Genomic DNA, 16,984 nt, shown 5'->3' on the forward strand with positions numbered 1-16,984 from the left:
TTTCTTCATTTTCTCTGTCCTGCACACTCTTTCACCTCACTACAGGCACCGTTATCACTCAGAATGATCACGTGATTCTCTCCGTGGCACTCACAGAGTCAGACCTTTGCCTGTCAGTCACAATTACATCTACTATGCTAAAAACTGCCTGCGGCAGATGCTAGAGGGCAGGTAATAAACAACTGTGATAATAAACAACTATTTGTGAGCCTGATTCTGCATTCTCATCTGAGTAAGGATGAGTGATTCAGGCTATGTGATAGTAAACACTCCACAAAGTACTTTTTAGCTGTTCTACCCTGGCTGGCATAGCAGTAGGGTATGGTGAGACTCTTTCACCATACTATCTGGAATTCTAGGGAGTTGAACATGAGTCCCAAGTCCTCCAACTGTCCCACAGAGACGCTTTCTCATGTGTGCTCCTGCTGTCGACTTTACTGTAACTGGGGCATTGCCATCGTTCAGCCTCTGACGGGTGGATGACTCATTGCCACTGATGCTGCAGATGCTGAGGGGCTTTTGTCTATCTTAGGCTTTCCACACAGCTAAGGACCCTGATGATGCTGACTGCCTAAGGGAGGTGTGAGAGGGATCAGTCCTTGTAGCCTTTCTGCTCCGAGTTTCAACATCATCATTATTCTCTTTCCTGCAACATGAGTCCTTTGTGAGTGTGGAGAAGGGAATTCAGGTGTTAAAGTGGAAGCTTCCTTTCCCAGCCACCAAGGGACAAGGGGTTTTGTTCCTTATCTTAGCCGCTAAGATTTCAATGTCCCTGTTCATCAGTGACTATGCCCTCCTCTTCCACTCCCTACATGTCATCATCCCAGCCATCTTAGGCAAAGAGTAGAAGGAAACAGTATTTCAAAATATGGCAATCAGGAGCATTCATTCTGTCGGCCTGAACCCCAATCTCTATCTCCAATGTTTGTCTCCCTGATAACTGATTAGCGAAGGTTAGTTTGGGTAAGTTAAACATGAACTTTTGGTCAGCATTCTTCTGCTGGTGCATCTGGCGGGAGTTGACAAATGCTGTAGAATCTGTGCAGCCTTTGTTCTTGACTCCCCCCATTCTAGTTATACTGCTGCCCCTTTGGGAGAAATGTGTTGCTTCTTTCGGAATGTTGGGAACATTTCCGATTCTGCTCCCAACACCTTTCCCTGTCTGAGGAATGTGTAATGATGAAACTGAAGTAAGATAGGCTGTGCATACCCCGAGATGATGCTAATATAAATGAATCAGCTTCCTGGTAGAAACAGCAACAATTCCAGCAGGTAGCACATATTTTCCAGTGTAACCTTAGTTCCTGTCCTTGATAGTGGCTGAGGTATCATAAATTAAAATGGTTACCAGTGTCTTAGAGCAGATAAAAATATAGGTGATTTGCCAGACCTGTTAGGTAACTCTTAGCATATCAGGTTTCCAGGGCCAGTCTATCCCTCTCAACTCAGGCTCGTTCAGATCACTGTGCACATTGGCTAAAAAAAGCTCTGTAGCTGCTGGTACTAGTTATAAAATCATAGGACTGGAAGAGACCTCGAGAGGTCTTCTAGTCCAGTCCCCTGCACTCATGGCAGGACTAAGTATTCTCTAGACCATTCCTGACAGGTGTTTGTCTAACCTGCTCAAAAAATCTCCAATGACTGAGATTCCACAACCTCCCTAGACAATTTATTCCACCCTGACAATTATGAAGCTTTTCCCTAATGTCCAACCTAATAGTTGGACATTAGGAAAAATAGTTAGTCTCTGCCAGCTGTTTATCTTTTTTTTTTCTCACAGGCAGCAGGCAGTGTCCTGTTTAGCTGGAAGTTAGCTGGGCTTTTTTCTTCAGATTATTTTGTAACTCACCTCACATTTAAACAAATCAAAAGATCATTTGTATGGGTGATGGCAGGTATTTGTTTGCTGGTACATGGAATCTGCATGACAAACGTTAAGATTGAATTTTTCATGAAGGAAAACAACAAACTAAAACAAGCCTGATGGGACTCAGATAATGAATTTCACTGATAAGTGAATGACATTATCACTCTTAGCAAAAATGGAATGGGAATGGATAAGCCTGCTAATGGAATCATGTTGTCTTAGTGATGGAATGTCAATACATGAAAACTCCTAATCAGTAATATCAGCCATTTTTTTGTAAAGAACGAGTCACCCCTTGATCTCATTAACTGTCTATGAAGCTATTTCAAATCTAAGATTTAATGAATTTATTGCATTGAAACTACCTAATTAAGACTTATAATGATAGTTAGATTTGAGTGCCGATTATACCTGACACAAATTCTAAACTTGCCCTGAGACCAAAGGAAATCATTAGTTTAGAGGGAACCAAATTTAAAATCAATGTAGCTTCAGAATCACAACTTTGTTGTTTAAAAAAGGGTAAATCAAAATACCATGTTACAGTAAGCATCTGCTCTTGCCATTGTGGTGCTGCTGGGACTGTCGGCATTTCATTCCTAGCATACCTATATTTTCAGAGATACAGTAGAACCTCAGAGTTAGGAACACCTCGGGAATGGAGCTTATTCATACCTCTGAAATGTTTGTAACTCTGAACAAAACATGGCTGTTCTTTCAAAAGTATACAATTGAACATGGACTTAATATAACTTTGAAACTTTACTCTGCAGAAGAAAAATTCTGTTTTCCCTTTTTTTTTTGTAGTTTAAATTTAACACAGTACTGTACTGTATTGCCTTTTTTTTTTTTTTTTGGTCTCTGCTGCTGCCTGATTGTGTACTTCCAGATCCAAATGAAGTGTGTGGTTGACTGGTCAGTTTGTAACTCTGGTGTTCATAACTTTGAGGTTCTACTGTATATCAAATTTCCCTCTTTATCTTTCTACATTTAAACGGAGAGGGGAAAACAAAAGAAAGGTGGAAATTGTTTAGGGGACAAGTTTGATAGAAATAATTTAATAGAGGAATACTTTTTGGTACATCCATGCACAGAATACTGTTTTTCAGCTCACTAGCCTGTGCCTGAAATAGCTGAGATGCTAAGGTCTTGAAAGAAAGTGTGCATCTTTGCATTATTTTTCCATTATGATGACTTTCCACCATACTTAATTTATAGTCATATTTAGTATTACACACAAAACATTTTTCAGAGTAACAGCCGTGTTAGTCTGTATTCGCAAAAAGAAAAGGAGTACTTGTGGCACCTTAGAGACTAACCAATTTATTTGAGCATGAGCTTTCGTGAGCTACAGCTCACTTCATCGGATGCATACCGTGGAAACTGCAGCAGACTTTATATACACACAGAGAATATGAAACAATACCTCCTCCCACCCCACTGTCCTGCTGGTAATAGCTTATCTAAAGCGATCATCAAGTTGGGCCATTTCCAGCACAAATCCAGGTTTTCTCACCCTCCACCCCCACACACAAATTCACTCTCCTGCTGGTGATAGCCCATCCAAAGTGACAACTCTCTACACAATGTGCATGATAATCAAGTTGGGCCATTTCCTGCACAAATCCAGGTTCTCTCACCCCCTCACCCCCCTCCCAAAAACCACACACACAAACTCACTCTCCTGCTGGTAATAGCTCATCCAAAGTGACCACTCTCCCTACAATGTGCATGATAATCAAGGTGGGCCATTTCCAGCACAAATCCAGGTTTTCTCACCCCCCACCCCCATACACACACAAACTCACTCTCCTGCTGGTAATAGCTCATCCAAACTGACCACTCTCCAAGTTTAAATCCAAGTTAAACCAGAACATCTTGGGGGGGGGGGAGTAGGAAAAAACAAGGGGAAATAGGCTACCTTGCATAATGACTTAGCCACTCCCAGTCTCTATTTAAGCCTAAATTAATAGTATCCAATTTGCAAATGAATTCCAATTCAGCAGTTTCTCGCTGGAGTCTGGATTTGAAGTTTTTTTGTTTTAAGATAGCGACCTTCATGTCTGTGATTGCGTGACCAGAGAGATTGAAGTGTTCTCCGACTGGTTTATGAATGTTATAATTCTTGACATCTGATTTGTGTCCATTTATTCTTTTACGTAGAGACTGTCCAGTTTGACCAATGTACATGGCAGAGGGGCATTGTTGGCACATGATGGCATATATCACATTGGTGGATGTGCAGGTGAACGAGCCTCTGATAGTGCGGCTGATGTTATTAGGCCCTGTGATGGTGTCCCCTGAATAGATATGTGGGCACAGTTGGCAACGGGCTTTGTTGCAAGGATAAGTTCCTGGGTTAGTGGTTCTCTTGTGTGGTATGTGGTTGTTGGTGAGTATTTGCTTCAGGTTGCGGGGCTGTCTGTAGGCAAGGAAAACCACACACACAAACTCACTCTCCTGCTGGTAATAGCTCATCCAGATGTTCTGGTTTAACTTGGATTTAAACTTGGAGTCTGCTGCAGTTTCCACGGTATGCATCCGATGAAGTGAGCTGTAGCTCACGAAAGCTCATGGTCAAATAAATTGGTTAGTCTCTAAGGTGCCACAAGTACACAAAACATTAGTTCTAATGCAACAGTTATATTGTGAAATTTTGCACTCAAAAATTGAGGCATCCCAAAAGTAAAGGTAAAACACTCATCTTTTGCTGTCTTCTGCATATACACAATATGGTCTCTTTGCTATTTTAGGTAGAGGCCACTCTATCTAGTAATATGGTCTCATTAATATTTTGAAGTATTGGTTGTCAGACATAATATATGAGGACATTATCATGATACAATTACAATATACAGTGGACCCGATCTACTTCATCTTATAAATTCAGGTTCAGACTGTGACATTTACTCATTGGTCCATATTGAAGGTGAATGGCGCCTCACCATTCCAGGGAGAGTGCGGAGACAGTTTGTCACATAAGAAGCACAGTACCTTCCATAGTTCTCCAGCATTAAGTTGAGAGTGTGCAAGGGTTCAGATGTTGCCACAGTCTCCCACTTGTGCCTCCAGATACCTCTGCAGGTTGGTGCAGAGGAAGGGGGTACTGTAGCAGTGCTTTTTCCATCCCCGCAGAAGCACAAAGGTAGAACTGCCCCGGCATTTTCCTGAACAGGGGGCCTTAAATTATTTTTAGTGTTTATATAGTGATGAGGAGTCTGGCTGCCTGTATCATGTCCTCCTCCCTGCATACCCACAAAAGGGACAGAGAATCAGCCCACAATTTATTAATACAATCTAGAATTTCTTATGGGCTATCCACTATACCATGCTGCTGCTTCTATTCTGAGTCACACTTCTTAGGAGTGAAGATAGAATAAGCTCTGAATTTCCTGGCATTTATGTAAAAACTAAAACATAGAATTATTTTAACATAGTTTGCTTTGGTGTTTATATGAGAAAAAACACTTGGGAAGCAAGTTCATGTCAGACATAACAATGAGAAGATATGGGGCTTTTACGGGTTTTTTAAAATTTGTCTTACAGCATGCAGTTATCTTCAGCAAACCCCAGCATGTCTGTTTAGGATGGGAGTGAGGAATATAACAGATCGCATAAGGTTTAATATTTCTAGGAGAAATTACAGTGTGAATATAAATGTACATGTATATTTAAAATTAAAGACCAAATCTTAGGTAAATACTACCTAACATATTTTATTTTAAAATGAATAAATAAAACAAATATCTTTATTTTTCAGTTCTCTTATTTTATTAATTAATTACTCTGTTGGATATTTGTGGGCCTATTTGATTTTGATTTGATCACCATTGAAGTAGGAAGTCCAAGGGGAATACTTTGATGAGTTATTGTTTCTCTATAATTTTATGAGCTCATATGCACAAGGTGGTTCTCCATAGTTATTTTGTGGAAAGTTTTCCAAAGATATTTCAGTAAGTTCCTAAACATGCAAGAGAATAAGAGCATCTCACAGTCATGGGCAGCAAGGCCCAAATTGGTTTGATTACTTACAAATGCAGCACAATCTGTTTTAATTAAATGAGTCACAGTACATCTATTTTTGTCCCAGTCACACAGTTAGTATCATGTATGGTGTTCTCTAAGACCTTGCAACAATGTTCTTTCTTTTCATTACAAAGTACTCATATAATTTGTCTCATTTACACAACAGAAACAATATATTTTAGAACTGATAATATTGAGAAAAATAGGTTGTCAGTCTTAGACCCTGGTCCTGCAAAGACTTAAGCATGTACTCCATTTGCACACACTCAGTAGCCTAAATGAAATCAGTGAGTCTACTCACAGAGCAAAAAGTTAGTCCATGCATAAGTTTTGATCCGAATCTTTAAGAGTGAATTTAACATAGCAGAAAAGACTCAGGAACAAGACTACTTTCTGGGATGTTATATGCACTTTGTTCAGTACCGGATAGGATGAAGTGTGACTACATGGCGTGCTAGTAAGTATTGGAAGAAGAGTTACTTTTATGGATCACTGGCAATCCTTTTTAAGTCTGATGGCAATAGTAATAGTATGGGATAAGTTCAGAAAAGATCAGTAGCCTTGTAAGCACTTTAAAGTCAGGCTGAGTGGGATGAGGGGACAGAAGGTGAGGAGAAAGACATGCATCTTCTCTGGGAATTAAAGGGAGAAAGAGTAGATAACATAAAAACAGAGACATTGATTTAATGTTGCATATGCTGAGCGGGATTTGGTCTCCAGGACCCAAAGTACCAACAATTGTCCTCAGTGGTTTTGTCTGGTTCTTATATTTTAGGAAATGCCTTCTTTCCATACTTTTCATTAAACAAAATGCTCTGAATCACAATGCTTTCCTATTTTGGTCTGGCAAGGGTGTATTTTCTTGAGTATTTTGGAATACTATTTTAATACTATGTAACCCCTAAATGGACTTCTTATTGTAACTTTTTAGCAGAGATATTTATGTTGGTTGATGTGTTGGTTTATAGCTTATGAATCTTTTCTTGTTTGCTAATTAGATGATGTGGCAACTGCCTAGAGTATTTCTTTTAAGAGTATAATTACTGTCGTTTATTTAACAAGGTGTGTAAATACGGAAATACAGAGGGAAGCACCATATTTTCAGTCACACTTTAAACTGAGATGAATTATTAGGTAAAAGAGCGATAAAGAAGAAATACAATAGCTGCCATCCATTTTGCATCCACAGATAAGGTAACCTCAGGGTATATTTATTATTGTTTATTTATGATACATGGATCAAGCCCCAGCTACATTAAAGACGGAATTTCAATTTGTGAACTACCATGAGAGCTGTGCTTCTCTGGGACAATGTAGATCACAAAGCTGAGAAGGTAGCATGTCTGAGCTGGGGACAAAGCAGTCTCAGTTGAGGGGATCAGCCTATGGAACCATCTTCCAGAGGAGATCAGTGTGATCCAGAGTCTGGCCATCTGAAGGAAATGCTGCAAAACCTTCCTCTTTGAAAAGGCCCTTCCATTATAAGAATGACACTCCAAACTGAACACACACTCTTCTCTGCTAAAGAAGTGAATTAATAAAATGTAAACAATCATAACGAAAGCTCCATTTTCCAGAAGAATTTCTACCCTGAACAGGGAGAAGTTTAGCAGAAACTCCATGAAATTTACTGGAGACTTAGCTATTGCTGTAGATTTTACATGGAAGGTATTCCAATACTGCAGTGGCAGTAGTTTAACATTTTTGTATAGAGGTGTGTGTCTGTCTGTATTTGAATTATAGTAGCACCTACAGGCTCCAGCCATGACTGGGGCCCCATTCTTCCAGACACTGTGAAAACATATAGTAAGTAGATCTGTTAAAAATTGTGGGGTTTTTCACAAAAAAAATGTTTTCATTCAAAATTTTGTGTGAAAATTTTCATTTTTCTCACTTGCCTTAATTTTTCTCACTTGCCTTCTCTTAATTGCCTTAGATAGTTAAAGAACTTATCTTAAATATTTTCAGTATTCCCTGTAATTTCCTAAACTTACTATAGGAAATACTGAAAATTCTTAAGATAAGTTCTTTAACTATCTAAGGCAATTAATAAACTTTTAAGGATGACCACTGCAGAAATGTATATACAAACCTATTCCTTTTTAAGGTATTGGGTGTTTTCAGTTTCTGTTCACTCACTCTCAGTTTCAGCTTGTTTTTTTCCTCTGGGGGAGTGGAATGGTTCTTTGCATTATTCAGTCTTAATCCATCCAGAAGATTAAAGTAGCTATTTGTTGGGTTCTTATGGGAACCCTATTCAATACTGAACCAGGAAGGATGATGACATACCTGCTGTGGATGATGATGAGGGTTCAGTCAAGACAACAGTAAGAAGGTCCTCAAGACTCATAAAGAAATGCAGACTAACCCTATATCAATAAAAAAGGGTGTTAAAACAAGGCCTATGACAGAGAATAGAATCTTATTTAACGAAATATATTAAGACATTAGAGAAATGAGTTGAAGTACGTAAACAAAGATTTAATGAATGTACCAAAAAATTAGCTAAGAAAATGCAGTAGCACTAATCAATAAGCAGTCTTTAAACTTATTAACATACTGTAGAAAGCAAACAACAGCAACAAAAAGAAAACATTGATCAGCATGAGTAGAAATCAGAGGTTAAGGGGATTAAGTTTACTATGCAAAGGTCTTAAACATTTTCACTTAGTTATTTCAGCAAGGTGATGCTGTTCAGTCCCTGGAATGCCTTTTCCTTAGAGAGAAAACTGCCTTTGACAAAAGAAGAAAAGGAGTACTTGTGGCACCTTAGAGACTAACGAATTTATTTGAGCATAAGCTTACATGAGCTACAGCTCACTTCATTGGATGCATGCAGTGGAAAATACAGTAAGGGGATTTTATATACACAAAGAACATGAAACAATGGGTGTTACCATACACACTCTAATGAGAGCGATCAGGTAAGGTAAGCTATTACCAGCAGGAGAGGAAAAAAAAACCTTTTGTAGTGATAATCAAGGGTAATCCAGAACCAATAATATACTATATCCATATGAAACACACAATTTCTGAAACAAGTAGCGAAAGAAACAGGAAAGTTCTCTGTGAGGATTTTAAGATTAGCACATTAATGGCAAAGAAGTTTATCACTGCAGAACTGCAGAGTGCCTAATATTGTTGTGATTCCTGTATTTCAAAAATGAACAAGAAAGGGGGCTAAGGAATTTGTATATTTGTGAACTGTGTCTGGGTAAGATATTAGAACCTAATGCCCGGTTCCACAGACTTCTACAGGTTTGGATAAGCATTAAGGAGACACTGGCAAAACAGTTTGGTTAAAAGAAATACAGAGTTGAACCTCGACTCAAAATGTGAGTTAGATCTGCCCCTGTGAGAGCCATATCTGGAGATGTTGTTATAATATTTTATTACATTTCTAAACTTATTGTAATAGGGTATGTCTGCACAGCACACTCCTTTTGGTGGTGTGTAGAGTGCTTACATAGCTAGCTCCCATAGCACAGGTGTAAGTAACACTGTAGACGGTGAGGCACTGTTTAGGTGAGTAAACTGGGGATATATACCTGTCATAAATATAAAGGGAAGGGTAACCACCTTTCTGTATACAGTGCTATAAAATCCCTCCTGGTCCAGAGGTAAAATCCTTTCACCTGTAAAGGGTTAAGAAGCTAAGGTAACCTCACTGGCACCTGACCCAAAATGACCAATGGGGGACAAGATACTTTCAAATTTGGAAGGGGGAGGGGAGTTTTTTGTCTGTCTGTCTGTCTGTGTGATACCTTTGCCGGGAACAGATCAAGGATGCAAGCCCTTCAACTCCTGTGAAGTTAGTAAATAATCTAGCTGGACAATGCATTAGGGTTTTCTTTGTTTTGGCTTGTAAATTCGCTGTGCTGGAGGAAATGTGTATTCCTGTTTTTGTGTCTTTTCGTAATTTAAGGTTTTGCCTAGAGGGATTCTCTATGTTTTGAATCTGACTGCCTGTGAGATTATCTTCCATTCTGATCTTACAGAGTTGTTCTCTTATCTTTTTTTGTTCTTCTAATACAATTCTTCTTTTAAGAACTGGATTGATTTTTCATTGTTCTTAAGATCCAAGGGTTTGGGTCTGTGTTCGCCTGTACAAATTGGTGAGGATATTATTGTCAAGCCTTCCCCAGAAAAGGGGGTGTAGGGCTTAGGGGAATATTTTGGGGGAATAGGACTCCAAGTGGTCTTTTCCCTGTTCTTTGTCTAAAACACTTGGTGGTGGCAGCGTTTTACCTAATCCAAGGGCAAAGACTTTGTGTCTTGGGGAAGTTTTAACCTACGCTGGTAGAAATAAGCTTAGGGGGTCTTTCATGTGGGTCCCCACATCTGTACCCTAGAGTTCAGAGTGGGGAGGGAACCCTGATAGTACCCTACACAGCTTTCTACTAGCCCAAGCTATGCCTCCCTTTCTACTTTTCCCTCCAGTGGGGAAAGGCTCCTATAGTTCCCCACTGTGAACCAGCAGCTGCCCACTGCAGAAGTCTTTCTTTGCAGTGGGAAAAGGCTCTGGCAGCTCCCTGCTACAAGAGCCTTTCACTGACACATGTAGCTACATACTGCAGCATGGACACAGCCTGCTTTTCAGCAAAATCTACCAGAGCTGGTATTTACTCAAAAGCAGTATGACTGGGAGTCATTAAACTGAAAACCTCTGTAATGACTATAGCCTCGCTCTTGTAAAATGATCCATCTGGCCAAAAAAGGTCTGCCTGTATGGATCACTTTGCAGGATTAGACCTATGTACGCAACCGTGGGAATGTACTACATGAACATACTTCAATGTTGAACTTCAATGTTCATGTAGTATGCCTTGCTGAGCATCCATAATACTTACAATTTCAACCAGAGGTATAAAAATGACAGAGGAACTTATTCTTCCAAGGCAAAATACAAGTAACTTCCATTAAGTGCTGAAATTATTAAATGTGTCTATGGAGATAAGCTGGTCAGAAGCTGGGAATGGGTAATAAAAGAGAACACTGCTTCAATGTTCATGTATATTTGCACCAGTAAAACACATAGTTTGGCTCAGCAACATCTAATGCAGATCTGGAGTTTACCCAAGCCTGTTTGGAAATTGGCCAAAACAAAAACCAAAAAAATCTGATGAGAACAGGGTTTACTGCAATTTTCCAGTGTCCTCCTGTCTAAGTCAGTCAATTTCTTATGGAACTTTAGTATTTCCAGGGCGAGTTTAGATGAATAAAGAGGGTATATGTGGACACGTGCTTATGTAAAAATCACTGTTCCTTTTTGAATCTCAGATTTCAGTGGGAGAGAAGTCTATGGGAGTTAACAGTATCTGACTAAATCACTTTATTAATTGTCATTGAATGAGCAATAGAAGTAGTAGAAGAGAATAAATATTTGCATTTGTATTTATATTACAATTAGGGCTGTTGATTAATTGCAGTTAAGTCATGCAATTAACTAAAAAAAATTAATTGCAATTAATGGCACTGCTAAACAATAGAATATCAATTGAAATTTATTAATTTTGTGGATGTTTTTCTACATTTTCAAATATATTGATTTCACTTTCAACACGGAATACAAAGTGTACAATGCTCACTTTATATTCTTTTATATTACAAAAATTTGTACTGTAAAAATGACAAATCAAAGAAATAGTATTTTTCACTTCACCTCATACAAGTACTGTAGTGCAATCTCATGAAATTGCAACTAACAAATATAGATTTTTTGTTACATAACTGCACTCAAAAACAAAACAATGTAAAACTTTAGCGCCTAAAAGTCCACTCAGTCCTACTTCTTGTTCACCTAAGACAAACAAGTTTGCTTACATTTACAGGTTAATGCTGCTCGCTTCTTCTTTACAATGTCACCTGATAGTGAGAACAGACATTCGCATGGCACTTTTGTAGCTGGCATTGTAAGGTATTTATGTGCCAGATATAGTAAACATTCGGATGCTCCTTCATGCTTTGGCCACCATGCCTGAGGACATGCTTCCATGCTGATGGCGCTCATTAAAAAAATAGTGTTAACCAATTTTGTGACTGAACTGCTGGGGAGAGTTGTATGTCTCCTGCTCTATTTTACCCAAATTCTGCCATATATTTAATGTTACAGCAGTCTCAGATGATGACCCAGCACATGGTGTTCGTTTTAAGAACACTTTCACTGCAGATTTCACAAAACGCAAAGAAGGTACGAATATGAGGTTCCTAAAGCTAGCTACAGCACTCAAACCGAGATTTAAGAATCTGAAGAACCTTCCAAAATCTGATCAGGATGGGGTGTGGAGCATGTTTTCAGATGTCTTAAGAGAACAACACTCCAAAGTGGAAACTACAGAACCCGAACCACTGAAAAAGAAAATAAACCTTCTGCTGATGGCATTTGACTCAGATGATGAAAATGAACATGCTTTGGTCCGCACTACTTTGGATCGTCATCGAGCAGAACCCATCATCAGCATGGGCACATGTCTTCTGGAATGGTGATTGAAGCATCAAGGGACATATGAATCTTGTTTGTCTGAACGATTGGCTGAACAAGAAGTAGGACTGAGTGGACTTGTACATACTAAAGTTTTACATTGTTTTATTTTTGAATGCAGGGTTTTTTTGCATATAATTCTACATTTGTAAGTTCAACTTTCATGATAATACTTGTATTAGGTAAATTGAAAAATACTATTTCTTTTGTTTTTATAGTGCAAATACTTGTAATAAAAATAAATATAAAGTGATCACTATACATTTTGTAGTGTGTGCTGTAATTGAAATGAATATATTTGAAAATGGTGAAAGAGCCAAAAATATTTAGATAAATGGTATTCTATTATTGTTTAACAGCGTGATTAATCCTGATTAATTTTTGTAATCGCTTGATAGCCCTAATTACAATATATTATTTCCGGGAGGAAAAGGACCTAGGCAAAGACCTTTAAAGTAATAGATGGTCATGTTTAAGATTTAAGGTGGTTAGTAATGGTACAATAGAGTTGCCAAGGAAGGGAAGTGTTAAAATTCTGACCCCTGCATAACTAGCAATCTATACTGTGAGGAATGCTGTCTGTGTGCAGTCCTCAATAGTTAGCAATGCTCTGTCAATTCTACATAATATATCACTAAGCTGATATTATGTACAAGTCATGGATCTAGGGTTTTACTTTTAGGTATGTACTGTCTCAAAAGAGAATCACTTTTATGTTTTTTAAACTCCCATTCTCCCAATTCTGATACTCCTTCCATGGTTTAGTACACCTTACTCAACACATGTAAGGGTAGCATGATTGAGTCTGTTATTAGTAACTCACACTGCTGTTAGTCTGCACTGAACGACTCTAATCCCAGAAAGAAAAGTAGGGTTTATCTATGGATCACACGTTGCTTGTAGTATGCCTTACTGAGCATCCATAATACTTACAATTTCAACCAGAGGTATAAAAATGACAGAGGAACTTATTCTTCCAAGGCAAAATACAAGTAACTTCCATTAAGCGCTGAAATTATTAAATGTGTCTATGGAGATAAGCTGGTCAGAAAATTAAAAAAAAAATCTTCTTGAAAAAAAATCAGAATATCACACTTGTTTCTATTTTGCAGGTTTTAAAAGAGACACAGTGTATTGAAAATGTTATCAAAACAGTTATTGAAGTGTTTCATTTACCAAAAGTCACGTTCTCTGTAAAGGAAAAAATTCTCCCCAATATGCATCAGAAAACTTATTTTAGCATTTAGATATTTCTATATCTGCATATTTTCCTGTAGGCTTGTGCCCTTATCTTCTCTTGCAGTATGTTAAGGGAGAATGATATGAACCAAGCTATTTGACACCTTGCCAGCCTGGAGGAGGAAAGCCAGGAGAGGGGAGGCCTTAACTTTTAAGGATCAACCTCAATATGTGGAGCTCCAGTTGTATATTAACCAGCTGATGTTTGCACTCATGGATGTGTGTGGGTTTTTTTTTTCTTGTTTTGCTAGTTTGTTTATTTCAATGCAGTTTCTGCTTTCAAATAAATTAGAAAATGATAAAGTTTTTCAAGTATTACTTTAAGAAGCTTCCAGGGAAGTAATGCCCTGTGCAATGTAGCATAGCAGTCTTTGGATTTCATCCAACTCTATTGATTTTTTTAAAAATAGCACTGTAAATCACTCAGTGTTTTATGTTGTTTGTAAGCTTGGAATCCAGGGCATGACATGGGGAGCAAGAGATAGTAGCACCACTTAGTCAAAACAAAAAACTAACTTCATTTTTCGTTTAGAAAAATGCTTGAATTTTAGTGAGCCTTGTGAAACTTAACAAGTTTTGCTCAGTCCTGGCTATGTCTTTAGGCCCAGGTTCTTTAACCACTGAGAAATTCAGAATGATTCCTACAAGACTGGAAATTACTACTTACACCGCAGATAAAATTAAATGTCCTTGGTCTTTCTAATTCTATGTTTTGCAGTGTCTTTGAGAACCATTAGCAAGAAATCTCATGAGAGGCACGTTACTGTAAATTTTCTTAACTGTTTTCTAGACCACAGATTCAGAGGAGCATCAAAACTGTTGAGTGCTTAGCTGAACCAAACTCCCAAATCTCTGAGATTTGTTTGTTATTTGTTAAAATAATAAAATATTGACAACCATTTTTTTCACAAATATTGTTTTTGATGCTATCATAATTCTCAATTTTACTATCCACAGAGAGTGAAGAGGTGTACCAACGCCAGGTGCTGTCTATTTCCTGTATCGTCTTTGGCATAGTCATAGTGGGCATGCTCTGTGCTGCGTTCTACTTCAAAACAAAGTAAGAGCCTTCATCTTTCATGTTTGTTGTCTAGTCTGTCTTATTCCATGGCTTTCCAGCATGTTATAAACTGGTAATGTCTCTAAAGAGAGTCCAGAACAGCAAGTTTCTCCATGGTGATCTCAGAAGGCCCTGTACCCGGGTCTACACACAAAATTAGGCTTTACAAGTGCTACATGTTCTTTTTTCTGATATCAGTAAAGAACAAACTTTGTCTCCCTTGAAGTAGCAGGAAATGCTCTCTTCCTTGAATTTTCAGTATTAAGATGTTTATAGCAATATTCTGATTTCAGTTACACCAATGTAAATGTAGTGCAATATTATAGGGCAATAAATGTTTTGTCCTTTTGGAGAAAAAAAAAGGTTAATCATACTGCCTCCTTTTGTGATTCATTTAATCTCCCCTCCCTTCACTCCCCTTCTGTTTCTGTCAGCTGGAAACAAGGAGCAAAATTAGCAGACATATACAGCTACATCTTCGCAGCCCACCAACAAGTGTCGATAGATCACGAGCATTCTGTGGACAATAGTTTGTGAACAGTTCATCTAACTAAATAACATAGTAACAAGCAAGAAAATATATAAAAGTAGCCTATACAATGTCCATCCCTGCTAATAAAATGCTTTCCAAACAGCTGTATTCTCTTTTCCATTGTTTAATTTTTTTCTCTCCCCCCCTCTCGACCATCATCTTTTAATATTGTTTGTTGTGTGTCTAATTTAAGTTGTAACCACCTCAGAGCATGTACCTGGATGCTTATCTAAACCTCTTGTGTTTGCAAAATCTCATCAAAACTGCCTCCTTTATGATGTTTTGTCATTTCTGTTTTCAGATGAAATCAGGAAGTGCACAAGCATTGTATGAAAATAGGAAAAATAATAATAATAAAGATTAATAAAGGTTTTTCAAACCTCAAGAAAGTTTTGGTTTGAGTTTCAGGTGAAGGTTGAGGTTGGTTCAAATTTCATCAAAGCCCATTCACTCTGATTTGCTACCTTAATTTTTCCAAAGCACGCCTTGAACCCAAAGTCTGAATGTAGTGTTGGTCAGATGGATATAGTGGGAGAAGAAATGGAACTTTTCTCTCCCAGCTCCTCTTTTCATATGGAACTTTTTCCTAGTGAAAATTGTGAGTGCATGTAGCTTTGCCATAGAAAGCAAGGTTTAGCTCGTATTTCAGATCTGCAAGGAATTGCCATCCCTCCAAGGTGAGATTGAGAATTCAGCTCAATCATGGAATGGATGCTGAGAGAAAGAGGAATTAAATGCTGAGTTGGAAGGACATACATACAGCCAATGGGAACAATGAAAGAAACATGCCTCGCTCCTCAAAAAACAAAACAAAACACATAAACAGTTAGTTAACTGTGTGTGTGCCCCTTTGCAGCACTGTGGCAGGATGGTGAGAATCTAGATCAGACAGCACTCCAATCCATTACAGTTCATGGGGAAGAGCGGGGATGGTGACTTATGTGTGGGAGCTGTGGTTGCTACAGTTTGTCCACAGACTTGCGAATCTGAATCATGATTCAGGGGATTGGGAAGGGCAAAGCTGGGATGGGGAAGGAACAGGTGTCTGTGCCTGGATCTGGGATCTGAAGTTTGGAGAGAATTGGGAAGATGGAATAGTACTGTTACTGCTGATTGCAGGTGAATGAACTTAATTCTTCGTTGGTGTCCAGAGCAAGTTGCTCCAGTGGGGCCCTTATATACCTTACATGGAATTTGTTGTTGTAAATCCTATGTAAATGGTGTGTCTATCTACAGTCTCATTTCCCAGAGGCCTTATACACCACACAAACAAACCAAGCCCACCAGCCAGAGTGCCATCCCTAATTCCCCAAAGACCTGGTCAGAGTTGGAGAAGCTGGATGGAGCCCTGTATGTTTTGGAGTCCTTGCAGAGTGTTGTCCAAACTCTTCCCTTGATGGCTGGAAGCACTGTGGATTTGACTCCTTCCTCCAAAACCAGCATATCCTGGAGGATCCGCTCTAGCTACAGGGACATATACATGGAAGCAGCCAACACCCTGATTCTTCACTTCCTGTGGATCTGTTCTTACTCCCTGGTCGCCTGGCTCTGTTGAAGTCACACTGTCAGCTTCACCTCCATTAGTGGTAACCCAAGGGACCCCCTCCTCTGAAAGGGTCATTCCCAGACACAGCAGAGGCGCTCCCTTGTTTTGCCCTCCCCACACATTCAGAGCCCTAGGACCATATATCATTATATGTAGGGTAATATTTAGATTTAAATATGGCATGTCCAAAAAATTAAAATGTCCCTAAAAGTTAGAGAATTTCTGATCTGACC

General features: G+C 38.7%; 1 protein-coding gene across 2 annotated transcripts in view; it reads left to right on the top strand.

Annotated features, from left to right (window-relative positions):
* NRG3 (neuregulin 3) overlaps positions 1-16,984 on the top strand; it is an 894,861-nt gene that overhangs the window by 833,447 nt on the left and 44,430 nt on the right. For both annotated transcript variants that reach the window (XM_048857225.2, XM_048857226.2), the window contains exon 5: positions 14,571-14,673. In XM_048857225.2, the coding sequence (XP_048713182.1) occupies positions 14,571-14,673 (103 nt within the window). The remainder of the gene's footprint in view (positions 1-14,570; positions 14,674-16,984) is intronic.

Source organism: Caretta caretta, chromosome 7, assembly GCF_965140235.1.
Source record: "Caretta caretta isolate rCarCar2 chromosome 7, rCarCar1.hap1, whole genome shotgun sequence".
In the NCBI taxonomy this organism is placed as follows: Eukaryota; Metazoa; Chordata; order Testudines; family Cheloniidae; genus Caretta; species Caretta caretta.